Below are 27,026 nucleotides of genomic sequence, written 5' to 3' on the forward strand. Positions count from 1 at the left end.
AAGGGGCAGGTTAGGGGCTGATTGATGGGTGGCAGTGACAGGGGGTGATTGACGGGTGATTGACGGGTGATTGACGGGTGATTGACAGGTGATTGACAGGTGATCAGGGGGATAGATGCATACAGTAAACAGGGGGGGGGGGTGGTCTGGGGGGGGGGGTCTGGGGAGAATCTGAGGGGTGGGGGGTGATCAGGAGGGGGCAGGGAGCAGGGGGGGGATACAAAAAAAAAATAGCATTGACAGATAGTGACAGGGAGTGATTGATGGGTGATTAGGGGGGTGATTGGGTGCAAACAGGGGTCTGGGGGGTGGGCAGGGGGGGGTCTGATGGGTGCTGTGGGCGATCTGGGGCAGGGGAGGGAGAAATCAGTGTGCTTGGGTGCAGACTAGGGTGGCTGCAGCCTGCCCTGGTGGTCCCTCGGACACTGGGACCACCAGGGCAGGAGGCAGCCTGTATAATACACTTTGTAAACATTACAAAGTGTATTATACACTTTGTATGCGGCGATCGCGGGGTTAACATCCCGCCGGCGCTTCCGTATAGCCGGCGGGATGTTGCGGCGAGCGAGCGGTGACAGGCGCCGGCGGAGGATCGCGTCACGGATGACGCGATCGCTCCGCCCATGCCCTTAAATGGACCGCCGCCTCTGTGGGTGAGGCCGTCCTGCAGGGCTCCACTTCCCCGCCGCCCCTGTGTAGTGGGCGGTCGGGAAGTGGTTAAACAGTGTCCACAAATGGGGTTGTTGCATTTTCTATGTAGTCCAACACCAACATGTCCGATCTATAAATTTTGATCGATTTTTAGATTTTGAGATTGTTTTTTAAATCTTTTTTTTTTTTGATCGATTTTCGTTAAGTTCTATGAAAATCGATTAAAAAAAAACTAACCTTAAGTGACATGATGAGATCGACAGTTGTATGTACAGAGGAAAGCATACAAATACCTATGCTGTGTTTCTTTCTTTACCCGAAAGTTAAGGTGCCCATACATCTATCGACTTGGCGGCCGATCGACCATTCAATTTGATAATAATCAAATCGGATGAAAATCGGTGCCGCCAAATGCATGCCTGCTTGACTATACAACACATTTCAGGCCGAGGTGCTTAACTTGAATCCTTGTGCAGATCGCTTGATACTCCTCCCTGTATTGCCAGATGAAGCGGGATTGAGCCTGCGAAACGCATTGCAAAATTTTTTGGGGGAGTTTCTAATAAATGTGTTTGAAGAACTAGGAAGGTTCGTAACATGTAGTGTTGCTCCACAAATATATGCTGTAATTAGCAATCCCTTTGTGTGCCGCCTCTTCACTGCTGTTGCAAATGTGTTTGACTGTCTGAATCGCAGTCGTCGTGTCTGCTTGAGGGAGGTAAGACCACCACTTCCTCCTTCATTTTTGCCATTTAAGTTGGTTTTTAAGCTCATTTACCGTAATCTAATTTTATACTTTTGGCGCCTCTGTTCATTGTATAAAAATTTCAGGCCGAGCACGTCGATCGGACATGGTGCTAGATGTCGGGCCGTCATGATCGATTGGGTGCCCAGCGGTAACGGCGAGTAATATCGGGACGAACGCGACAAAAGCCCTAACGCTGTCTCCCGTAATGTCCAATGTGCCCCCCGATACTCAAGCAGTATACATTACTTGTCCATGGACGTTGCTGCCTCCTGGCTACATTCTCTGTCCATACACACACCCCACGTGGTTCCCGGAGTAACGTGTACGCCGGCAACCACGTGTGGCGCATGTATGGACGGAAACAGCCTGCGGTGTATGGGTGGCTGACAGATCTCTCTCTAATCAAATTCAATTAGAGAGAGATTTGTCTCTTGGTTGAATCTGCATCATCACTAGATGTATGGCTATCTTTAATATTCAGCTATGCTCCTAAGGCCTGGAACCCACTAGGAGCGCTTTTCTGAGCGCTTTGTGATTTGAAAAGCTCTTGCTAATGTAATGCTATGGGTGTGATCCCACTTGAATGATGTGATTTTCTAAAAATCCCCCATAGCATTGCATTAGCAAGAGCTTTTTCAAATCACTAACGATTAGAAAAGGCTTCTAGTGGGTTAGAGCCCTAACCGCTTCTCTCCAGTCAGAGAGACAGGACAAACTGTGTTACTGAGCAAAGACGTTTTTAAACAGCATAAAACTGTGGAAGATCTCAAAGTAATTTTTAGGAGTAGGAGGATAGATCCAATTGTTTATCTTAACACTTTATATTCACTTAAAGGGAACCAGAGGCAAAAGCACCCTCATGTATTTTACAATATATCAATGGGAACATGACAGTAAACCCCTACCCTGCTCTCGGTTTCATTCTTCTGTGCTAAATCTGCCTGTTATCAGCCATGATAATAAGAATCCCCAACTGAGCATTCAGTGTAGCTTTTCCCGGAATGATTATAGCTGAGTCAGTTTTCTGTGATGTCTTTTCAAGCCCAAGTCTGCCCCCTTGTGGCTCTGCTTTGCTGCTATTTAACAGCAAAGCAGAGCCACAAGGGGGCAGGCTTGGGCTTGAAAAGACATCACAGAAGATTGACTCAGCTATAATCATTCCGGGAAAAGCTAGACTGAATGCTCAGTTGAGGATTCTCATCAGGGCTGATAACAGGCAGATTTAGTAGAGAAAAATGAAACAGAGAGCAGGGTAGGTGTTCTCTGTCATGTTCCCATTGATATATATGGTAAAATACATGAGGGTGCTTCATCTCTGGTTCTCTTTAAGGTACACTTTAAGTACCACTAAATTCTAGGAATCACTTGCAGTGTGAACTAGTCCTGATGGTCTTCAGTCTCTATTCCTTCCCTACCTTAGTAACTGCATCTAAATATTGTTTTTTTTGTTGCTCAAAATCACAATTTCCTCATCTCAATAAAGCTAAGCTAACTTTAACTTGTCAGTGTCTTGAGCTCTTGCTAATGTTCCATAAAACCCATTTCCCTTCACCTTTATTGTTTGCAATATACAGGGGAGCTCATCTGCAATGATGAGAACAACTTATTTATTCTGTGATGGGCAAGAAATAGCAGTGATTATTCTCCATCACTGAAAAAGAAAGTTGCAATAATACCTCATGTACACACCTGCCCATACCCACCTTCAGGAGACATGTTATACATCTGCGCTACAGGTCCACTTGTAGGTATGACTGACAGCTGAAAGTGGAAAGCACTTTTGATGGTTGGCAATGGAAGACGGTTCTTGGGAAAGCATTTCCTCATGATCAGAGTAGATGTATTAACAAGAGGATCCAACGTCCTAACAGCTTGACATTCCTAGGGGATAACAAACAAAAACCCACAGGAATTCATTAGATCTCTACTATACGAATACAATATAAGCATGTTTATGTTGGGGTTTAACGTCTCACAGGGCCCCAACCTGTTCCCCAGACTTTTTAAAACTTCTAAGAGCTGTACTCCAACATGGCTCACTTCTAAAGGCTCATTTAAATGTGGATACAAGACTTGCAGATATTGCAGTGTACATAATCAGACACATGAGGTCTTTTCTTTCTCTAAAAATAAAACATGTCAATTGTCTCGCAACGTAATTTATATGATCTCTTCTGCCGATTGTGGACTGCAATATAATGGTTGTACTACACGGTTGTTACGTAAAAGAATCTCAGAACACTTTAACAGCCCAGGAAGATGCATTAACAATAATGCTAATGTTACTAATTTATCTAGTGTGTCTAAGCATTTCTCTGTATACACACCAGGGAGACATGACAGGCTTTAGGTGTCAGGGCGTAGAGAGGGCTAGCCAGCAAACCAGAGGAGGAGACACATGGAGAACACATTAGAAATGAGAGGCTTTTGTGTCCTAAGGAGGCGTGTTGAATATGCGAAACAGCTGTAGACTGTAGGGGCGTCAGTTGTACCGGTTCTTCATGGCCTTAATAAAGAAGATATGCTTGGAGAGTGCCGGAGTCCATTTCTTTCTAACCTTGCTTTTGAAATGAGAGGCTTTCTGGATATGGCAAGTAGGCACCAGGTTTCCCCGAGGCATGAACGAAAGATGGGACGTTAGCGTATATTATTGAAAGAGAAGCTTAGCTTTTGAGATTTTTTTGCCTATCCAGATCCCCCTAGTTTGCCTCCCATCTCGGTTGTGTTCCTGTGTGTGTTATCAGGGTTACCATATTTGTAAAAAAAATGTGTCTCCTTTCGGGATGTTTTGTTTTTACTGTAACATGCTAAATGCTAATAAAAACCTGCAAAGCTGTCTAAGCCCTTAACACACTGTTTAAGGCAAAAACAAACACACACCTAGAATAGTGCTTTAACACAAAGTGAAAATATGTTTTTCTATAAATGTGTAATGTAAATGCCACATGAACAGGCAACATATTGTATAATCCATATAAACATACTTCTGTTGCATGGAAAAGGTAAGACCAGTGCTTACCTGTGAGGAGTTGTAGAGAATCTTCATACCATTGGCATCAATGAAAGCTTTTCTACCCAGTTTAATATTTGTAATATTTTTAAGGCACTGGAGAATGCCCTTTCTTATTAACATGTGTCTATGACGAGTGTCATGACGATGCCAGTCCAAGTAAATTGTTAGAAGCCCTTGTACATATCCTCGGTCTACTGCTTTTCTAGCATTTGTTCCTAAAAAAATAAACAAACAGTATAAAAATGTATGAAGGATAATATATTAAAAATAAAAGAACACAAGCAAAAAAAAATGACCAGCACATGTCGAATTCTTAAAAAGCAGGCTATTATATAATATTCTCATTTGTGCAAAAACCTGAAACTTTTCCTAATATGATGACGAAAAGAAATGGCCATATTTGCACATCCCTAGTTATGACCATGCTTTGATGTAACCACAGCACTTGTAGGATCTCAGTCCCTAACATGAGCATCCTAACCTCCCTGGTGGTAGGATTACTGGTACCTCCTGATTATAGGGTCTAAAAGCGGTGCAAAAAAAAAAAAATGCCGCTAGAGAGATCTGCAGCAGCCCAGAACATTTCTCACCTCCCCTGGATCCAGCACTGAAATTTTCTCTCCATCCCCCGGGTAGCACTCTGTCCATATAGTGAGATCCCCACCACCATGACAACAGACGGCAATGTCACCAGAGTGATAGAGAGCCTCCGAGGGTTGGAAGACAAGTGGCTGCCATCATCTGGATTGTGGGGGAGGGGAGTTGCAAACTCCCGCTGCACATACCTCCCGGCAGCTACCACGAGTCAGGCTCGGGGTTAACGCGCTGAGCTGTGGATTTCCTCCCCAAGCCGGACTCGAGGTTACTGCTAAGGAAGTTAACACAAGGGAGAGAATGTTATACAACGATTAGGGCAGCAGAATCCAATGTTGCTATACAAGTCTGCTTAGAACTGAAAAAAGCATCTGCTGAGAGGTTTTATAACAAATAAAGTTTTAGCAGGCAAGATCTGCATTAGGGCATATATTTTTTAGGGAAGACTCTCCTAGCAATTTAGATGCCAGTACTTGCATGGGCTTTAACTTTATGGCTTCTTTAGGAGAAAAAACATTTTTTTTTCTTTACCCAGTATAAAGATCCTTGTAACCAAAAGCCTTCCACTAAGAAATAAACAGATTTGAGCTGTGATAATAGTTGGGAACAACCAGGCTATTCTATTAACAGTCAGCACAGTGAGGCCCATGCAAAAATGCATATATAGTGGATCAGGACACCGAGACAATCCTCAGTGTAATTGGGGGTCCCATAGCCTGTAGTCTGAGGGAAAACAGGCGCACGATAGTGCAGTTTCATTATTTCAGATGGACTAAAGATCTGTGAGAGATTATACTCACAAGATTGGGTTGCCGTCCTGCAACCACCGTATGTGCATGCAGGAAAAAGAAACGTCCCCTGCATCTCTCTGGAACCAGGCGGTTATACTATATACGGTAAATTTAAGATGCTATAATAGTCCAAGGGTGCCTCCCTGATACCGTATACAAAAATGCATGCTCAGCTTTCCTCAGCTGCATGTAGAGTACTATGAATAGGGGGATAGAAGCAAGGAAATCTCCCACTACAAAGACTTATAAAAGTAATCAAATAGATACTAATGTGACTAAAGCTATTGTTCGGCCAGGGTGATTTGGCAGAGGATGGGGGACAGCCGCTTCATGTGACAAAAGATGAATGCCTTCATGAGCATTTTTACGAAAGAAAAAAAAACTTACTTGATTTTAACAAAGCAGCAAGTGTATCTAAGGAGACCCTGTGAAGAAAAAAAAAAAAGATATTAAAAAACAACATGACAAATCAAAAGCTCAGCAGAAAACAATCCTATTGCTAGCAGTCCTGGCACAGGCGATTTAAAAGATTGCGCCCACCAGAGATCTCACAAGCTAAGGCTGCTGTACTGAAATAACCTGGTGGGTTACTAGCCAGCTCACCTGTTTTTTGTTGTTTGCCCTAAATGGGGGGGGGGGGGGGGGAAGATTTACACTCGTATAGTATCATTTATATATATATTTATATTGTATTCTGTCTTGCAGTGACAATTTCAAGCATGGTTGTATGGCAATTTGTATATTGGAAGAGACAAAGCCATCGAGTGGAGATAAAAAGGGTAAAAAAAAAAAACCTGGTAGGTGACAATTTGTACTGTTAAGGACACCACCCTTGACATTTTATACCAGGGTTCGAATCCTGACCAGGGCTTGTTTGTTATTCAGCCAGGAGTCTTTGGGCAAGACTCCCTAATGCTCCAGGGAGACCTAATGACAGTGCCATTAGTGGCTGAAGGTCTTTGGTAAGAGAAAGTGCAATAAACTGTTAACATGACAATTTAATAAGGCATGACGAAAATGTATGCATTTTGGGGTATGTTTTATTTGAGCAGAGGTACAGCGACCCTAATATGAAGTTACATGCTGAAGAGGTTTTCTGCATGCCAAGATATTTTGAGTATCATAGATTTAGGTCACCTCTATTAGATCATCCCATGTTACTTAACCAGAAGTTAGATGCCAAAATGGATAAACTTAATTCGCAGAGTCAGGGCAGACTTTTATGATAGGAGAATTTTTGGCTCATCACTGGTTGGCATTTAGCAGAATATGGCCTCAATTCACTATGCTTATCTCCTGTCTTTAATAACGTTTCTAGAGTTATCACCATGGTGATAAGGCATGTAGTATTCAGGAAACATTTTACCTCAGGCAAACCTAAAGTTAACTCTGTCTTTAAGTTAACTCTTTAATCCTTAAAATAACTCCAGAATTCTAAAGTTAAAGACAGGCTGTTAACCTGCTGGGCGCTCTGATTTTTGCGGCCTTTTTTCACCCGATTTTTGTTTTATATCATGTAGCTAGCCTAGCGCTAGCTCCATGATTCTCCCCTTGCAGCTCTTTCCCTCCCACCCTTCCGATCGCCGCCGGCGATCACGCCCATAAGGAAATCTCGTTCTGAACGGGATTTCCTTGAGGGTTTCCCCTGTCGCCATGGCGACGAACGGAGTGACGTCATCGATGTCATGACGTCACAGGGACTCCCGATCCACCCCAAAGCTCAGCCTGGCAGCGATTGGCCAGGCTGCGCACGGGGTCTGCGGGGGGCCCTCTTTCGCGTCGGGTAGGACACGCAGCAAGCAAAGTGCTTGCTGCGTGTTTTGAAAAAAAATTATTCAAATCGGCCCAGCGGGGCCTGAGCGGTGCCCTCTAGCGTCTCTGGACGAGCTCAGCTCGTCCAGAACGCTAGGGAGGTTAATTAACTGCGTGTGAAAATAACTACAGAGGAGGTAACTTTAAGGTGCGTACACACGCACTACTATAGCGAAGAACGACGGGTCCGTCAGACCCTCTCGCTGGGCGGGTGTTCTCCCGACAGTAGTGCGTGTGTACAGTCTGTCAGAATGACTGATGAGGCGGTTTTTGAACGATCCGCTCAGCGGATCGTTCAGAAACAGCCTCATCAGTCCACCGACAGCGCGTACACACACGCATACGGTCGGCTAAAGACCGCCCAGCGGGAGGGTCTGGCGGACCAGTCGTTTCCTTTTGTAGTGCGTGTGTACGCACCTTATGTGTGTTATGTTGCGGATAAAAAAACACAATAGATATGGTAGGCTCTTCAGTGAGTATAATAAACCACTACAGTCCATGAAAAAGACAACTAGCCAAAGGGGGAGAAGGAGGGAGCAAACTAATACCACGCAGACCCTGATTAACCACTTCACCCCAAGGCAGTTTTTACCCTAACGGACAAGAGCAATTTTCACCTTTCAGTGCTCATCCCTTTCATTTGCCAATAGCTTAATCACTACTAATCACAATGAAATGTTCTTTATCTTGATTTTTTCACCACCAATTAGGCTTTTGGGGGTTGACATTTGTTTTCAGTAATGAAAAAAATACACTATTTCTCCAATTTCATCCCCTATAGTTTTAATATAAACATTGCTACTGTACATAAAACCCACACATTTTATCTGCCTATTTGTCCTGGTTATACAAAGATTTTAATTATGTCCCTAGTACAAAGTATGGTGACAATATATTATGTGGAAATAAAGGTGTATTTTTTCCTATGGTGTTTTTTCCCACTAATCTCACGTGCACACGCACAGGAATGCATGTGCACGGGAATGCACGCAAGGGAGCGTTCGGGAGTGTGCACGCGCACAGCGGCAGCAGCACTGCTTGACTTATAAAAACGTCCTGGAGCCGAGGCTCTAGCAGGACGTTTTTATAAGTCTGCTTGTCATTAAGTGGTTGAACTGTGCTGCACCTGGTGTCTGGAGAGTATTATCAGCAAAACATAGGTGTATAAGGGTATAGGACAGTTACATAGCTATTGGAGATGGGCTAGGGGCTGGTCTCCTCCATGGGCTGCTGAAAAAACGGAATATGGCAGGTATTGTGCTAATTCTCTAATACTTTAGTAATTACTGATCCAGACAAATAGGTTTGCACCTGTGTAACTCACAGACAGCTGAAATGTAATTACATGCAGATGCACAGTGATAAGGCTATATCTAACAGCATTCTCCCATGAACTAATAAGCGAGCTACATGCATGCATCTAAGTTCAGCTGTCACTAGTGGGTTCAAGTAAGTGTAAAGGCAAAAAAAGACACGTTTAAATCAAAACTGAAAAGCCACATGTTTAGTCTGACATTTATCATCTCATGACTTTTTCTAAGTACTAATCTGAGACAAGCTTATGCGATTTGGGACCTACAGAAAAAAAGTGCTATACAAAAGTTCTGCAGTCATTTTAAGAGTAGAAGAAAGCAAACTCACTTCATAACGCCAGTGTTCTTCTTACTAAATGGTCCTATAATCTTGTAAAGCAGCTCAACAGCTCCATTTTTCCCAAGGTACACAGTATTCACAGCTGGAACAAAGTAAACATTACCATAAACAAGTCAGCTATAGTAGGTTTTACAATCATATTTCATACAAAGTGTTTTGACTGTAAGAAAACAGTACGAAGTGGATTTCTGACTGGATCAAACGAATGAACTGCTATTACCACAATTAGCCACCGTGTGGAGCTCTCACAATAGAATTCCACATACAACGTGAAATAAGGCATACTGGTCAAAATTCTGTGGATAACTATTATTATTGATTAATTAAAGCGCCAACATATTCCGTGGCACTGTACAAAGTAAACTTTATCAAATTAATCGTATATTTACACATACAAAGCACACTTTCATTTAAGCTGGGTACAGACACTCAATCATTGAATATTCAAAGCACCATTCAACAACCATCCATGGAAAATGTCTATACAGACATGTAAACATTGCCAAGTGTAAAGTTCATTCTGATGGACAGAAAGCAGCTCCAAAGCAGTCACTAGAGCACTCACAGGGGAGACTGGATTAGGCGAAAGATTTAAAGCTGAGTACACATGGTACAATTTTTCATCAGATAAACCCGATAATTTCCAACCGGTCCGATCATGATCGATAACGCGATTTTGGGTTGTTATCAATGGAAAATCAGTTGCCCTTTTGAAGGCTACACACAATGCATGTTCTTATTAGATTATCCTTCGATCTGATGGAAAATTGTATTGTGTGTACTAGGCTTTAAATTCACAATGTTAGTAAATATAAGTTTAAGTTTGTTTTGTCTAAAGTCGCTCCTATCTGAGTAATAAAGTATGCATGAATGGCAGCAGATCAAGGGAACATCCACCAAAGTATACTGATGATATGCGTGCCAGCTGTCACTAATGATCACTGTACAGTGACCCAGATGTCATATCTGGTAAGCAATTTACAGTCTTACAGGTGTGTGTGTGTGTGTGTGTGTGTGTGTGTGTGTGTGTGTGTTTGTGCGTGTGCGTGCGTGTGCGTGCGTGTTGGACAAAGGTAAGTGAAACTTCCCCCCCCCCAAGGTTAAGGTTCACTTTAAGGTTTATCACTAGTATTTTTGCAATTTAGGGCTTGTAATTATTGCTATACATACCGGTAGTATAAAAAAAAAAACCTAAAAACAGAAAAATACACATTTCCAAATAAAATATTGTTGTGAAACATTGTTCTATGGACACAATTTAAACATTGTAATAACCGGGAAAAATGAAACATCTCTGTTTTATCTATCGCAGCACATTTTATTTTAAAACTATCATGACTAAATAAACTGAGAAATAGACCAATCTTAAGCTCCTCCATCGGGCACACCTGACTCCAGTTAAAGTCTCTCATATATAACCTCAAAGTTCTAACTTATATTTCAGAGATTGCGAAGGTGACTTTTACCACATGTAGTGGGAATGTCCAGTGGTATACTCATTTTGGGGCCAGGTTAATACGTTAATATCAAAGGTGATTGGACAGTCGCTTCTCCTCAGTCCCTCTGTATTACTTTTGGGTGATAAACCTAGCATAATTAAGCATCCGGTCCACCACCTTATCCAACATATTGCTAACTCGGCCCGTTCCTATCTTGCTTCCAAATGGAAATCTTTTGTGCTCGATATTAACTTGGTTGTCTCCAGAGTTCACCGCCTTATGATTTATGAAAGGATGTTTAACCTGGTTGAAGTCCGTATGCTTCAATTTTCTAAGACTTGGGACTTTTGGGCCTTTTTCAAAGATTTAAAGCAGCACTTCTTTTTGGTATATTTGGATTCTCCCCTTGATCTGGCATTGTCTTCTGTGCTGGTTTACCTCCTGTTTGAACCTTTGACAGTTTAGCTTTTTTGTTATGTTTATTTTGATGTATATATGTATTTCACTGTGTGCACTTTACAGATGATGCCTGATATGTCCTTTTTCCTGATCATAAGCCCCCTGTGTGGGGATTACTTAGTGCACACTTTGTATTGTATCTTTTTTTTTTTTCATAAATAAAATGTTGTTGAAACTAAAAAAAAACTGAGAATGATTTTTTTCCCCTCATTACTCCCTTTACAATGCAGATAAAATAAAATAATGCTTACCAAAAATACCACCCAAAGAAAGTCTAATTTGTGGCAAAAAAAGCGATGTATAGATCATTTAGGTGTCATAAGTGGTGATAAAGTTATTGGTAAATGAATGAATTGAAAATTGCTCTAGTTTTCAAGGGGAAATACCCGGTGGTGGGGAAGTGGTTAAATATTGGATTTACTAGTGACCTAAGCCCGTTTCAACGGGCTCCAAGTATGTCATCGCTGCACACGCACCCGACCACAGCAGGCGCGCACCGGCCCACCCGCCGCACGCGCTCAACCGCCCGGACCGCCCCCTGGTCCGTCATGCGTCCTGTCCCAACAGCTGTCAGTGCAGAACATGCACAGTAGCGCAAAAGCACTGACACAGGGACAAGAAGCAGGGACACTTGCCTTTTATTAGGTAGGATTCTTTGCTATAGGCTTGCACACTTAGCATAAAGTCAATAAAGCAATCATGGCAGGCGATATGTTGTGAAGCTTCGTTTATACTGTATAAGAAAATAAGTGCTTCACATTTAAGACCCTTGCATCACAGACGTACTGTATATAGCATTAACTTCTATCACTGCATTTGATGTAGATCTGGTGAGATCAGAGTAGGTTCATGGATGTCTTTGTATCTGGGAACCCAATGCAGATTAAAACAAAAACGCTAAAAACTTGCCTAAGAAGATGGAGCGTCCTCCTACAGACCACCGCCGCTGCCTAGGACTCTCTAAAGGACCACTCCAGCAAAAAAAAGTAGGCAGTTAAAATCTGACAGAACCGACGGGTTTTGGACTAGTCCATCTCCTAGTGGTGGATTCTTGTGGTTTTCTTTGATGTCAATAGCCTTTCCTGGAAGGGAACCTAAACTGAGAAGGACATGAATTTTTCCTTTTAAAATAATACCAGTTGCTTGGCTCTCCTGCTGATCCTGTGTCTCTAATGCTTTCAGCCACAGCCCCAAAACAAGCATGCAGATCAGGTGCTCTGACTGAAGTCAGACTGGATTAGCTGCATACTTGTTTCAGGTCTGTGATTCACCCACTACTGCAGCCAAAGAGATCAGCAGGATTGCAAGGCAACTAGTATTGTTTAAAAGGAAACATATTCCTGTCAGTTTAGGATCCCTTGAATGGCAGTTGCCAAGTAGACCTGCCAAAACAGTGTGCGAGTCTGGTATCTTACGGTTTTGGTAGTTAAACTAAAAACAAAGAAAACCCTGAGAATCCCCCATGAGGAGATGGACTTGTCCAAAGCATGTCAGTTCTGTCAGATTTTTAATGTCTTACTTTTTTCGCTGGAGTGTTCCTTTTGGATTGGGAACACACTCCCCTTTGCGCCAGACCACACCTGCACAGTAGCACAGAGCGACTTTAGCTTACTGTGCAGGGACGGCTGTACTTGCACAGGCACAGTATGTCCGCGCTCGTACACAGTGGGAAACGTGGCTGCGAGAACATATCAGACAAGCTCTGGTGTGTGTTTCGGTGGTCAGTGTGCGGCAACGGTGGTCTCCAGGAGGAAATGAGAAGCCTCTGAAGGATCCAGAAGGTTTCCCTATCAGGAAAGTATTTTTTCTTTAAATCTGCCCTGGGAGCACATTAGCCATACCGTACTAGACATTGTCAAGAGATAGATACCTCTAAGATCAGAATCAGATCAGAGAGAACAATCTGATTGAATCCTTTCACACACTGCAAACACATTTTTAATAGGTTTCAGAAGTAAATCTACTAAATAAAATCTATCGAATTTTGGGCTGTTGATCTGCCAACGCAACATTGATCGATACCTTCTGAATGGTACGATAGACCAATTACATTGATTTTGGACAAAAATCGCTCTGATGATTGATCTTGCTGACATGTTGTGGCATAGTTTTCTTAAAGGTTTGTTGAAATCTACTGAAAGTCGATAAGAAAAAAAAAATCGATAGGCGTATGGGCACATTTATATACTGCCAGGGTATGTTATGAAGATTTGTACATTACTGAGAAAGATCTAGGTGGGCAACACTATGTAAAGGTGGCAAATGCCTTCCATTTTATAAAGTCGAATTTGTAATTTAAAAATGGAAAGTGAGGGGAAAACTAACTACTGCAGTAAATGGAGGAATTTGAACGCTTAATCCAATTGTAAGTGATCTTAAAAAATAAAGAGGAAAGATTTCAGTTTTATAATGACAAGTCATCTCTCTCAGCATTCTGTTTGCTAACAAACCAGATAGTTCTGGTAGAGCCAGACAGAACTGCTTGCTGTGCTGTGACCCTGTGTAGAGGTAAAAACATGAACTATATTAAGCAGACGTAATGTGCAACAAGGCTCTTCTTGTTCTACTCCTGGGCACAAGGAAAGCACAGAGCTTCTAAGCTCACTGGCATGGCTTGTGAGTGAGAAATGTAACCAAAATATAGAATATGAAGAAAAGTCTTTTTGTATGTGATCCTGGGCCGAAGCTTGGGTTCAAAATAAGATATTAATCTGAAGCGAGGAAAGCCTCAGGATCCTGTTACCAGCATGGCTGTGCAGTAGCCACGCGAGCATGGCCGCGCATACACAGTAGCATAGAGTCCGCGACTTTGGCTTACTGCTCGTGCGTGCTTGTGTGGCAACGCTGAAGTAAAAGAGGGTGCACAGCCCCGATAGGATTAGCGACAATGCCTTGCTGCTAATCTTTTGGGGTACACGTACAGCGCTGGGGAAAAACAGAGCACCGAGGGAAGCCTTAATAGGATCCTGTGGCTTCCTCTCTTTAGGTAAGTATCTCATTTTGTACAGAGCTTCGAATCGGGTGCTCTTTAAAGAGGAACTCCAGTGAAAATAATGTAGTAAAAAAAGTGCTTCATTTTTTACCATAATTATGTATAAATGATTTAGTCAGTGTTTGCTCATTGTAAAATCTTTCCTCTCCCCGATTTACATACTGACATTTATTACATGGTGACATTTTTACTGTGGGCAGGTTATGTAGCTGTTTCTAGCTGTTTTGGCTGTTAGAGACAGCTGTAAACAGCTAATTCCTGTCTGTGAACCTTGTTACAATGTGGCAGTTTGCCCAGAGTACACGGTACTCAGAGCTTCTTGTGGGAGGGGTTTCAGCACAAAATCAGTCATACAGCGCCCCCTGATGGTCTGTTTGTGAAAATCATATTTCTCATGTAAAAGGGGGTATCAGCTACTGATTGGGATAAAGTTCAATTCTAGGTTGGAGTTTATCTTTAAGTAGAAAAAAGGCAATCTATTGTTTAATAACTGAAGCCACACCGATGTAATATTTCAGCATTTAGTGAACCCTTTCCCAGCACTTACGTTATGGTTGTCTGAAGTTCTCTATATTGAAAGACAATTTTATATGGACCAATCAGTAAAAATAGAAAGGGGTAAGGAGAGTAAAGCCCTGTACACTGGCTAGATAAAAATCTGCCCCCTACCCCACATCCACTCTGCTAGCGGATCACTACGGCAGACAGCATTGTTCTCTAGCTTCTCTCGGTCCTGCAATGTCACCTAAGGGATCGGGTACTGATCCTCGAGGGGCAACATGTTTGTGTGTAGGAGGCTTAAAGGAAATCTGAAGAGAAAGGAATATGGAAGCATATTTCTTTCCTTTTAAACAATGCAAATAACTTAGATGTCCTGCTGATCCTCTGCCTGAAATACATTTAGACATAGACCCTGAACAAGCGGTACTTCTGACTGAAATCTGACTGGAATTGCCACATGCTTACTACAGGTGTGTGATTCAGAGACTACTGCAGCCAGAAACATCAGCAGGAAACCAGGCAACTGGTACTGTTTAAAAGGAAATAAATAGGTTGCCTTCCAAAATGCCCCTTACTTCAGGTTCCCTTAAAGGTAATGAGGGAATCTGACTCATCTTGGAGCCCATGACTCCTTGCTCTAATATCCCCCATGTGTCAAAAATTACATGTGGACTCTGTGGAGATCAAACTTTTGGTAAAAACAAATTCAAAACAAGTTCATTTAAAATGTCATTTAAAAAACTCTGTTCCCCTACTGATCCTCACTTAGATTAGCATGGACCTGCTGCATAGACCTGCCATTTAAGCTAAAGCAATAGAGGTAGGAGGTGGTGTAAATAAATAGGTTTTGGTGTGTACATCAATTGAGCCATTAATGGAAATTATTATCAGGTGTTAACAGTCTTATTGCCTCTGCTTCAGAATTCATCCTCAATGTATAGCCAACAAACAAAGTGGGTTCATTTCAACTAAGCACTGATTGAAAGAAAGTGTGCACAAACAGAACACAGCCATGTTGACTAAACAAAATACAACTTACAGTTCATACAGTACACCCGTAACACTTGAAGACATGGAAGTAGCACCTTTGGAGATTGCAAGTTTTGTTTCACCAGATTTAGTGATATGTTCAGTGCTCCACTAACTCTTGCCTTTACACCAAACTTCTTATCTGTGGGGTAAAAACACACACAAAATATGTTGTTATCTCACCATAAGGTTTAAAGAAAAAGAGAATATGGGTAATTTATACGGTTACATTTGTATATGGCTTATTTTTAATCTTGCTATTATATCTCATGTTTATTTACTACAGCTGTACATTTCCAAATTTGATCTGTAGTGGTAAAAATCACTAATAACGGAAATCACTCACTCTATGAATTCACAAGCTGAAATACAGCCTCTTCACAGTTTTGGGTGTAGTACCGGTAGGCATCTGCAGGATGAGCCACTTAAATTACACTTTAGGCAGACACCCCAACAATATAAGCGATATGGCTATTACAGAATCATCTGTTTAGTAACATAACAGCTAGCACACTCATTAAACAAGCACAGGTGGGAGAACAGAAAACGCCATTTTGAAAAGCAATTGTTGTGTAGGGCTTGTGTACACAGACATTTATTCTTGTATCTGAACTGCCTTTTTTAATGCAGTTTGAATGCATCAGAAGCATGGATTTCAATTTTGAATGAGATCTTATTAATCAGTAATAACCTGCACTAACTAAGTGCCCAGAATTTCCTTTGACTAGCATTTTTTATTTCAAAATACAGCTGTTTTATTCTGCTGTTTGGAGATTATTCATGGGTAGAAATCCGTGGATGGTTGGATAAAACCAAAACAAATACAAAATGAGTTGTGTTTGCACTGCGCAAAGGAAGAAAACAGTAGTTGAAGATTAACTACAAGAACAGACATAACTAAGGGGATACTTTTATTAAATGCTCTTTAAATATATTAATAGACAACACCAATTATGGGCTGAAGTATTGTAAAGGACAACCCCAATGGACTTAACAGTGGAAGGCTTGTTCCTGAGTGTTCAATAACGATGCCCAGATTGGGGGTCTGAAAGAACATGAATCTGTGTTTTGGTGGAAGTCTGGATTATATTACTTGCATGCATAGTGTCAACTGTAAAGATTAGTGGTAGAGCAACTATATGGTCTAGAATAGATCCTATTTAGCTGCAGTAAAGGAAATTGGGTACTTGTCCGTTAGCCGGGTGCATTCGGCAGGTGGTGCTAATTTAATTTATACATAGTTCACATAACAAAAGTGTGAATGTAACCGCTGCAGGTGGCGCTAATTGCATTCATTAATGTAACAAAAGTGTGTTAATGTAAACGATGTAATTGTGTTTGAAGTGGACGTCTCGCTGCGGCCAAATGTATTGTAAAGTGCGAGTTAATGGAATTAAAATGAAGCCGGCGGCAATGTAACAGATGAAGCCGTCGGCTTCGGCTCTCGCTCTCCTCCCCCTTTGCCCTCTCTCTTCTATACAATACTTGCTGCCGGGGGGGGCGCGTGTCCCCCTAGAGTCGTTCGTCGCAAGCAAACAACCAGGATTTCATGCCGTGACAAATGACTCTGGGGGGACACGCATGTCCCCACCAGCTGCCAGTATTGTATAGAAGAGAAGGCAAAGGGGGAGGAGAGCGAGAGCCGAAGTCGGCGGCTTCATCTGTTACATTGCCGCCAGCTTCATTTTAATTCCATTAACTCACACTTTACAATACATTTGGCCACTTCAAACACAATTACATCGTTTACATTAACACACTTTTGTTACGTTAAAGCGGAATATAACCCTGCATTTCAACTTTGCTCTAAAATATTATTTACAGCATATTATATGCAAAAGGCATTTTTTTTTACTAGACCAGCATTGGAAGGGTTAAACACAGAGGTTTAAAGTTCCGTGGAGAGATATGCAGAAGTTCAGATTGTTACATTCTATTTAGTTGAATGTATCTATTGATAAATGTTACACACTCTTTGGCTGCCCTCCAAGCTCCTTCTCAGTCAGAGAGAGATGAGTCACATTCAACACTTAGATACATTTATGTAAACAAAATGTATCTATTTCAGCTTCGGATGCGTCTGCAGAAATCTCCAGGAACTTTAAAGCCCTGTGTAACCCTTCCAATGCTGGTCTAGTAAAAAAAAAAATGGTGGTTGCATATAATATACTGTAAATAATGTTTTGGAGCAAAGTTGAAATGCAGGGTTATATTCCGCTTTAACTATTAATGCAATTAGCGCCACTTGCGGCGGTTACATTCACACTTTTGTTACGTGAAGTAAGTATGAATGGAATCAGCGCCACCTGCCGCATGCGCCCGGCTAACGGATAAGTACCGGAAATTGTTAATGCTACAAGATACAATGACATTCTAGGGAAATTTGTCCCACCAGCTTTACACTCTGGGTATGGGCTTTTTTTTTTTTTTTTTTGCATGAAAATATAAACACAAGACAAACCTTTTGGTCCTATCTTTGCCAGCAAGCTGTGAAGAAGCACCATTAGCTCCTCATTAGGAGGAGAGTCCTTACTGGCACTTAGGAGCAGCTGAAGTATGATTTGTGTCCCACCTTTAGATATCACTATATTTATTCTTCTCCCTCCACCTAGAAAAGACAAGTTAAGATATATTTTTAACAGTCTAATACAGTATAGGTCCATTTTATATATAACGTATATACTCAGATATAGGTTGGCTTCGTGTATAAGTTGACCCAAATGTGTGACCCTCTAGAGCTTAATTTTTTGACTCAAGAAAGAATTGTTTGATGACTCGAGAATAAAGTTGGCCATACATGAGGCAACTTGGCAGCTGATCAACCATCCGATTTGATTGTTACAATTGTATAAAAATAGGTGCAGCCAAGAGCATGCCTGATCAAGGATGCAATTCAGGCCGAAATGGACATGCTGCAGTACGTAGGGCCAACATGCTCAATGATTGGGTGCATGGTGGTAATGGTGTGCGAAATCAGGACGAATGCAACAGAACCCCTTTTGCTGCCCCCTAGTGTAAAATTGTCCCCACCCCCCCAGTTACCGTCGCTGTCTCCGTCCACATACTTTCACCCCAAGTGGTTGCCGGTGTATTTTTGGGTGCGTGTGTGACGTCACACACCGATGTTACGCCGGCAACCTCGTGGGGTGCATGTATGTGGACGGAGTACGGAGCCAGCAGTGGACAGGTAAAGTATACTGCACGGGGCAGATTTTACATTAGGGTGGACTCAGGGGAGGCGAGGCGGCAGATGCGGCGTCACAATTTTCTGAGATTCGGGAATCTGCCTGTGGTGTATGGGCGGGCAACAGATCTCTCTCGATCAGATTCCATCAGAGAGAGATCTCTCTGATGGTTGATCTGCCCATGACAAAATATGAGGTCTGTTCAACCAGCATTTTTTTAAAGTTTTACTGTATTATACAGAATACTCAACAAGCTACTAAAAGGGCCAAAAGTGCAGGGTAAATGCAGAGACACACAGGCAGTAAAAAGGTGTGTAAAACCCTGAATACAGCTCTGGCATATAGGTGCAGCTCTAGACTACAGCGTCCCCTGCATTTATTATGCACATTGAACACTTTTTTTTTTAACACTTTGAATATGTATACTTTTAGAAGCACTAGAGCTGTAGTTTAACAATACTGTTTGAGCAGATCTTTATACAGCAACACGAGGTACCTGCTAGTCTGCTCTGCCTGCACTGACGCTGTCAGACACTTTGGGCAGCGCCAGGAATACACACTAATATGGAGATAGTACGGGGCGTGACCGGAAGTCCATGAGGTGAGGAAGCATCCGAGAAGAGCTCCGTGCTGAAAATCTTTAAAAATACCCTGAATAACACCCTGGCGTCTCAAAAGACCTCCCAAGTTACGGGGAAACCCACCCGTCAATCTCCGCCATCATCCCCGATTATGACAAGACGGGCATCAGAAGCGGTGGCAAAGCTAAAACGCTTCCAGCACGCCTCCCAAGATGGCGCCGAATGCTCGGACACCACTAGTATCCCGGAGGCACTGATGGATGACGACTCCTTGCAGTCCGCACCAGAACCCAGCCCGATGGAACAGATTCTGGAAGGGGTCGCTGCCTGTCAGGCGAGCCTGGCGGCCATAACAGTCAAGCTAGAGGAGGTGCGCACGGACGTCTCCTTAGTGAGACAAGACCTCCAGAACCTCCGCTCACGGGTCTCGGACGCAGAAGGGCGTATTAGCACTCTAGAAGACACCACAAGGCCCCTTCAACCGGCGGTCATTACCGCACAACAGCAGATCACCGCAATACTAGCCAGGCAGGACGACTTTGAAAACCGCAACAGGCGGTCGAATCTCCGCGTGGTGGGGCTGCCTGAGAAGGCCGAAGGTAACAACCCTGAACAATTTATTGAGAGGCTGCTCCTCGATCTATTTGGAAAAGATACCTTCTCCTCTGTCTTTGTTATTGAGAGGGCTCACCGGATCTCCCCACGGGTGCCGGCACCAGGAGCTACTCCCAGAACTTTTATATTTAAAGTTTTAAACTACCGTGACAGAGATGCCATTCTTAAAGCAGCCAGGCAGAAAGGAGAGATTAAGCACCAGAATGCCAGAATTTCGTTTTACCCCGACTTCTCAACCGAGGTACAAAAACAACGAGCTCATTTTTATGCCGCTAAGAAACGCCTGAGGGAACTCAACATTCCGTATTCCATGATGTACCCGGCAAAGCTGCGTGTCATCGAAGGAAAGAGCACCCACTTCTTCACTGATCCCCGCGAGGTGTTCAAGTGGATTGAGGCCGACCCACAGAAGAGAGCTTCCCCGCCACTGGGAGAAGCACCCTAAGGTCTTCCACACTTACTTCTAAAAGTTGTTTCCAGCACCTGTTCGTAAATCTCATCCTTGGACAAGGTAACTCTCAACCCTTTTATTACCACTACATATAGTCCCTACTCTTACAATCTAACTGACCAGGGCTAATCTGTCAACTGGGCCCTGCAACGCAAGCAGCTAGATATCCTGCAGTTAAAGGAGACTATGTTTGACTGAGCATACGTATGAGGAATTTGGAATGGACCCTTCTCAGTTAAACAGATAAGACACCTGAGCTAGACGCATGCTGCCCATAAGCGGCGATTTCAGAAATACGCCCTCACTGCTGCTGCAAAAGCTCAGACTCTAATGCATGATATGGCTAACCCTTAACTGGTCAGTGGATCTTTGGTTGGGACAATACGCATATACCCTGACCCCAACCGGATAGACACTCCTATTCCAGCACAGGTTTGTCCAACGAACTGTTTAAAATGCCTTAACGGAACAGATGCCGCATATTCTAGATACTCATGACAATGTTTAATATTTTTCTTATGCAAAACTGCTACTGATTACATACGGTACTTGTTATTGTTGACATACACCTAGGTACTGAGGCACTGGGTGACGCCAATGTACCTAAATATAATAGTGTTCAGCACGGAAGCTCTAAGCTTTTAAGTTTCAGCAATTAATCGGATGCAAGGTTTCCCTTACCTTGTGCTTCTGTTGTGTTGTTACCCCAGCCACCTGAGGAAGTGCAGCTCTATTGCACCCTTTGGTAGGCTTTTGCTTACAAGTTATGGGTATAAGGCCCTGCTAACGGTTCTAGCAGGGCAGGGAGGGAGAGGGTACGGGTATGTAAAGTTATTCACTGCTGGTGTATTGTCAAGCTGCTATCTCTTTAAGTACTATTACAAAACATGTTTAAAAATTGGGTATAAATTTTTTCATAAACCAGTCCATTTGATATCGCAATTGCAATGGCTTCTAAGCTAACACTGATCACGTGGAATGTACGGGGTTTGAATAACCAAATCAAACGGCAAGCGGTATTAACATATCTCGCAAAGCAAAAGCCAGGCATAACTGCACTCCAGGAAACTCATTACTGGCAGTAAAATTCTTAGTCTCAGACGTGCGTGGACAGGTTGGACATACCACTCCACCTTCTCTCAGATGTCGCGCGGAGTATCAGTGTTGGTAAATAGAAATCTGCAATTTCACCCAGAAAAGGTTATAATTGATACCTATGGAAGGTATATATTTATCAATTGTAGAATTGCTGATAACCCCCTCCTAATCCTGGCATTTTATATCCCCCCTCCTTATACGGCCACTTTGATCAAAGAAGGCTTAACCTTCATGTTACAATACCCCAAGATCCCTGCGGTGTGGATGGGAGACTTTAACGCTGTACAGAATCCGAAATATGACAGGCTCCCGCCCCAAGCAGACAAAGAAACATCATTCTCCTTACTCCTAGGAGAAATCAACATGCTAGATATATGGAGACATATGCACCTCAACAACCCAGGTTACACCTGCACATCAGCTACATATAAAACCCTCTCCAGACTAGATCACATCCTCGCTTCCCCTGATATTCTCTCTAAAGTAGTAGACATAAAGATTTTGCCACGGCTGGTATCGGACCACTCACCGCTACAGGCGACATTAAACTGGGGCATATCCTCTCCACCTAGAATATGGAAATTCAACCCATTCTGGCTTGATCTTATTAAATCAGATGACAAAATAACCAGGGACATATCCCAATTCCTACACACGCATAGGGATGAAGATAATCGGGGGTTGGTTTGGGACACACTGAAAGCCTATTTGCGGGGAACCCTGATGCGAGCTGTGGCAACATATAAAAGAGTTAACTCCCAAAATGAAAAGAATACACAAGCACAGCTGCTGGTAGCTGAGCAAAGTTACTTGCGGAAGCCAACGCCAACCCTCTATGAGGAATGGCAAAGCTTAATGCGCAAACTCGCTGGTTACAGTGAGGAGAGGGCGAAGGCCTCTATCTTTTTTAAAAAACAGGCATTCTATGAGCAGGGAGAGCGAACAGGCACACTATTAGCTAACATGGCTAAAAGCTATACATCCCCTCCAGTGATATCCTCCATTCTCAATGCTGTGGGAGTGGAAGAGAGGGGCCCTGACAAAGTTAACCGGGTCTTTAAGGAATACTACACTGAGCTGTATAAGTCAAAGTCCCCAGCTAGTCAAAGTGATTCAGAGATCTACTTATCAGAAATAAATATCCCTAAGCTCACACCCGAGCAAAGAATACAACTAGAGGAACCATTTACAGTTGCAGAAATTGAAAAGGCTATAGCCAGCTTCCCCAACAAAAAAGCACCCGGGTTGGACGGCATCCCTGTCGAGGTCTATAAAAAATTCTCTGAAGAACTAGCCCCCGCTCTCCTTGAAATGTACACTGAAGCATACACAAAGGGAACACTACCGCCCTCCATGCGCGAAGCATTAATTGTGGTTCTACCCAAACCAGGGAAAAATCCTTTATTATGCGAATCCTATAGGCCTATATCCCTTCTCCCTGTAGATGCCAAAATTTTAGCCAAAATGCTAGCCACCCGCCTAAATGAAGTTATACTGTCCCTAATCCACCCAGACCAAACTGGCTTCATGCCAGGTAAGAACACCGCCATAAATATCCGCAGGTTGATGGCAAATCTGCAGTGTAAACACTTAAACACAGGTCAACGTGCCGTCGCCTCTTTAGATATGGCCAAGGCCTTTGATACTGTGGAGTGGCCATATCTACAAGCCACCCTATCCAGATTTGGATTTGGGGATAGATTCATGAGATGGGTCACTATACTATACACAGACCCCCGAGCTAAAATATGCACCAATTCATGGGTGTCTGAATCTTTTGGGTTGGAACGTGGCACTCGGCAGGGATGCCCACTCTCCCCTCTCCTATATGCCCTTGCGGCGGAACCTCTGGCCTGTCGCATCCGTACGCACTCCGGCATAGAGGGCCTGTTTACTCAACATACCCAAGAAAAAATATCCATGTATGCGGATGACACAATCCTGTACCTGGCGGACCCGGGTCCCTCTCTTTCACTGGCACTAGAAACTATCCATGAGTCTGGATACTACTCCGGTCTACAATTAAACCAAAACAAATCGGTAGTTCTACTAATTGATGCCCCATCTGACCCTGACTCTCCGCCAGTCTCTCGGCTGCAGATAGTAAATTCCTTTAAATACCTTGGTGTAACCATCCATATCGACCCTAAAAAATACTTAACAAACGAGGTGATACCGCTACTCCAACTTGTCAGAGACAAAAGTAGAACCTGGGCTAAATTGCCGCTGTCAGTGGCTGGCAGAGTGAACCTGGTTAAAATGGTACTCCTACCTAAAATCCTTTATATCATCCACCACTCTCCCATTTACATTACTCAACACTTTTTTAAGAAAGTACGCTCTGTCTTGCTCAGTCTGATCTGGGGTAATGGCAGAGCCAAACTTAAATATCTAATCATGCAAAACCCTAATGGTGAGGGAGGCGTGGCTCTTCCCTCTTTCCAGAAGTACTATATGGCAGCTCAACTACAACAGATGGCTGCATGGTTCACCTCTGACGTTTCATATAATCCAGAACTATATGGCTACGATATTGACCCCTGCCGAAACTCCTTAGCACTAAACCTAATGAGGACCACCCTCACAAGCCAGGCACCTGGCAATACCCTACTAGAACAAGCAACTAGGGTGTGGCGTTGGGCTCTTAAATACTACTCCAACGCAGATTACGAAACAAATACTCCACTTTGGGAAAACCCCAAACTTCCAGAATTCTCTAAAATCCCTGACTCGCACATCTGGAGCTCTAAAGGTATACTTTTTCTGGGCCAGATACTTCATAGGGGTAAGATACTTCCTTTCGCTGACCTAGTGGTTAAATATGCACTCCCCCACCATTATGCATTTAGGTATGCACAACTGCACCACGCATACAATGCCCAATTTGGATCTGTCCAAGTCTCCATCTCCACCTCTGAAATTGTGAGTTTGATCAAAAATGGACAAGCTAAGCACATGATTGGCACCCTTTACTCAACCTTAATACATCACAAAGCTGACACCTACAATGCCCCTTCAAGAGATAAATGGGTGGAATGTGGCCTAACTATAGAAGATGATGACTGGGAGGATATTCTTTCAGCAGTAAGACTTGCCTCCCCATGTGTGCGAGATAGGCTCACTCAACTCTATATTATCCACCAGGCATATCTCACACCTGGAAAGATGGCCAAGTTTGACATAAATTGCTCAAATACTTGCCCCAAATGTCATACACCCAACCCAACCTTCTTCCACTTAATCTGGGAATGTCCGCCTGTTGCTACCTACTGGACTCAGGTAGTAGCGTTTCTACATGACAAAATGGGCTGCCCAGTCACTTTAGACCCCGCACTCTGTCTCCTGGGACTCATTACGGATGAAGATACCCAAGCAAATGACAAGCTATTTCTAAGTCAGTCTCTTTTTCACGCTAGGCAGGAAATCTCACTTAAATGGTTATCGCCAAATTCACCCACACTCTCTGATTGGAAAAGGCGAATAGATAACATAACACCCTACAAAAAACTCATTTATATACATAGGAAAGCCCCCAACAAATTTCACCTAATCTGGGATAGGTGGATAAACAGATAAACACTACATCCAGATATGTTGCGAGTATGCTAATGTAATAGTTACGTATACGTTTTCATATATTGACTGCCTTGATGTAACCCACAATATAACAAACCAATTTTCTTCCCCTGTTTCATGTGACACACTATCTGCAAGGAAGACTTAAATGGATTAACTAAATGTATAACATTGTACTGTACTTAAACACCCTATACTTTGTATTTGAATTCTGCCACGCACCGGCAGTGTTGTATTACTACCTTGATATTTTGAATAAACTTTACTTCTTGGGTTAAAAAAAAAATATGGAGATAGTACGGTGGGAAAGGGCAGGGTTTAGTAGTGCAAATTGTCACAGTAGAACCTGAACTTTACAGGACTACAAGAAATTTCGGTCTGAACTATGTACAAGTCGCCCTCTATGATTTACTTCAATAAGTTAGACCTAAATTTCTAGACTTATAGTCCAATATATACGGTGGTTTAGAAATGTATATTTTTCTTTTTAAAAACAGTCTAGTGATAGCTCCTTTTCAGCTTTATTCAGAGAAGTGTAAAAGGAGAGCTGTCCTTTACTTTAAAATCCCATTTCATTGGTAGAAAAAAATGTTATTGGCAAGGCATAAATATAACCTCACTGAAACCAAATCTCTCTTAGTTTCTAAAAATAAGATTTATAGATTTATAGGAAGTGAATATAGAAACTTACCAGCTGACATCAATTCATTGAGAATATTTGCAATGTTTAGTATTGTCTGGAGGTCCTTGGTATTCTGCAAAGGTGAAGAGTGTGTTACCATGGAAAATTAAGCATTCTGAGAGGATTTCTTTAAAGGGCACCAATTAATTCCTCCCGCATAAATTAAGCACAAGCAAGATAAGTTGTTTAGAAAAAGCAATATAACAAAATATACAATATCCACATTAAAGCTTACAAAACAGAAATAGGTCTTCTTAATAATTTCTATCTGGTAAGGAGCTGGATTTAACTTACCACAACAGTACTCACCTCAACAAAGCTTTGCCTATCTTTATATTAACAGGCAATTTTGTGTTACAATAAGTTCAGTTAAATATATCTGCTGCGCTATGTTCTGCCTTGTCCTGGATGGTACATATACAAAAGGGTGGGTGGGAAAGACAATCGAGAGCCCACAATGGTGTAGTATGAATTGTAATTATATAAATGGTGTGAATACAGAAGTATACTCACAAAGGGGGTTACCTCCAAGGCAACCACTGTATATGCAGGTGGGGAGATTCGCCTGTCCCCACTCAGACTAAGAAGTTGCTCTCCATAGTAGAAAAAAGAAAAGAACTCTTCCACCAAGGGTGGATAAACGTATCTGATAGGGAACAGGTGCGCCAAATAGTATAAAATATATTTTATTTTACCTGGTGTGTCTATGCTCCAGGAGCGTCTTTGTACATTCTCTTCCACCAAAATATTTTGGAGTATGAAATAAAGGTTTTGTATTTTTTACTGATTCATATCTGTCCAGTCTTCTGTGGGGAGGCAAGTCCACCACTACCCCCCCCCCCCCCTTCCCCATTTTTAACTGGATGGTACATGCTCATCATCAGAGGCATAAGTACAGTTCATTCATGGGGGGGGGGGGGGCTATAAAACAAAACACTTATGTCCCCTAAGCGCACATGCCTGTGTCTAACATCAGTTATTTCTTCCAAAGGGTGTGCTACCAAGTATTACTGGTAGTTTGAGGGTGCCAATAATTTTGACCTGGCCATTTTTGACTGTGTGTATGGAATGTCTTATTTTTTCCTGCACTTTTTTTTGCATTTTTCCAGTGCAATTAAAATAAATGCGGCAATACCAAATCATTCGAAATTGCAAC

General features: G+C 42.5%; 1 protein-coding gene across 2 annotated transcripts in view; it reads right to left on the minus strand.

Moving 5' to 3' along the window:
- AGTPBP1 (ATP/GTP binding carboxypeptidase 1) overlaps window positions 1–27,026 on the minus strand; it is a 180,986-nt gene that overhangs the window by 77,304 nt on the left and 76,656 nt on the right. For both annotated transcript variants that reach the window (XM_068237116.1, XM_068237126.1), the window contains exons 5-11: window positions 25,880–25,943; window positions 18,144–18,290; window positions 15,693–15,824; window positions 9,251–9,344; window positions 6,185–6,222; window positions 4,419–4,627; window positions 3,103–3,280 (exon numbers count right to left, since the gene is read on the minus strand). In XM_068237116.1, the coding sequence (XP_068093217.1) occupies window positions 3,103–3,280; window positions 4,419–4,627; window positions 6,185–6,222; window positions 9,251–9,344; window positions 15,693–15,824; window positions 18,144–18,290; window positions 25,880–25,943 (862 nt within the window). The remainder of the gene's footprint in view (window positions 1–3,102; window positions 3,281–4,418; window positions 4,628–6,184; window positions 6,223–9,250; window positions 9,345–15,692; window positions 15,825–18,143; window positions 18,291–25,879; window positions 25,944–27,026) is intronic.

Source organism: Hyperolius riggenbachi, chromosome 1 (assembly GCF_040937935.1).
Source record: "Hyperolius riggenbachi isolate aHypRig1 chromosome 1, aHypRig1.pri, whole genome shotgun sequence".
Classification (NCBI taxonomy): domain Eukaryota; kingdom Metazoa; phylum Chordata; class Amphibia; order Anura; family Hyperoliidae; genus Hyperolius; species Hyperolius riggenbachi.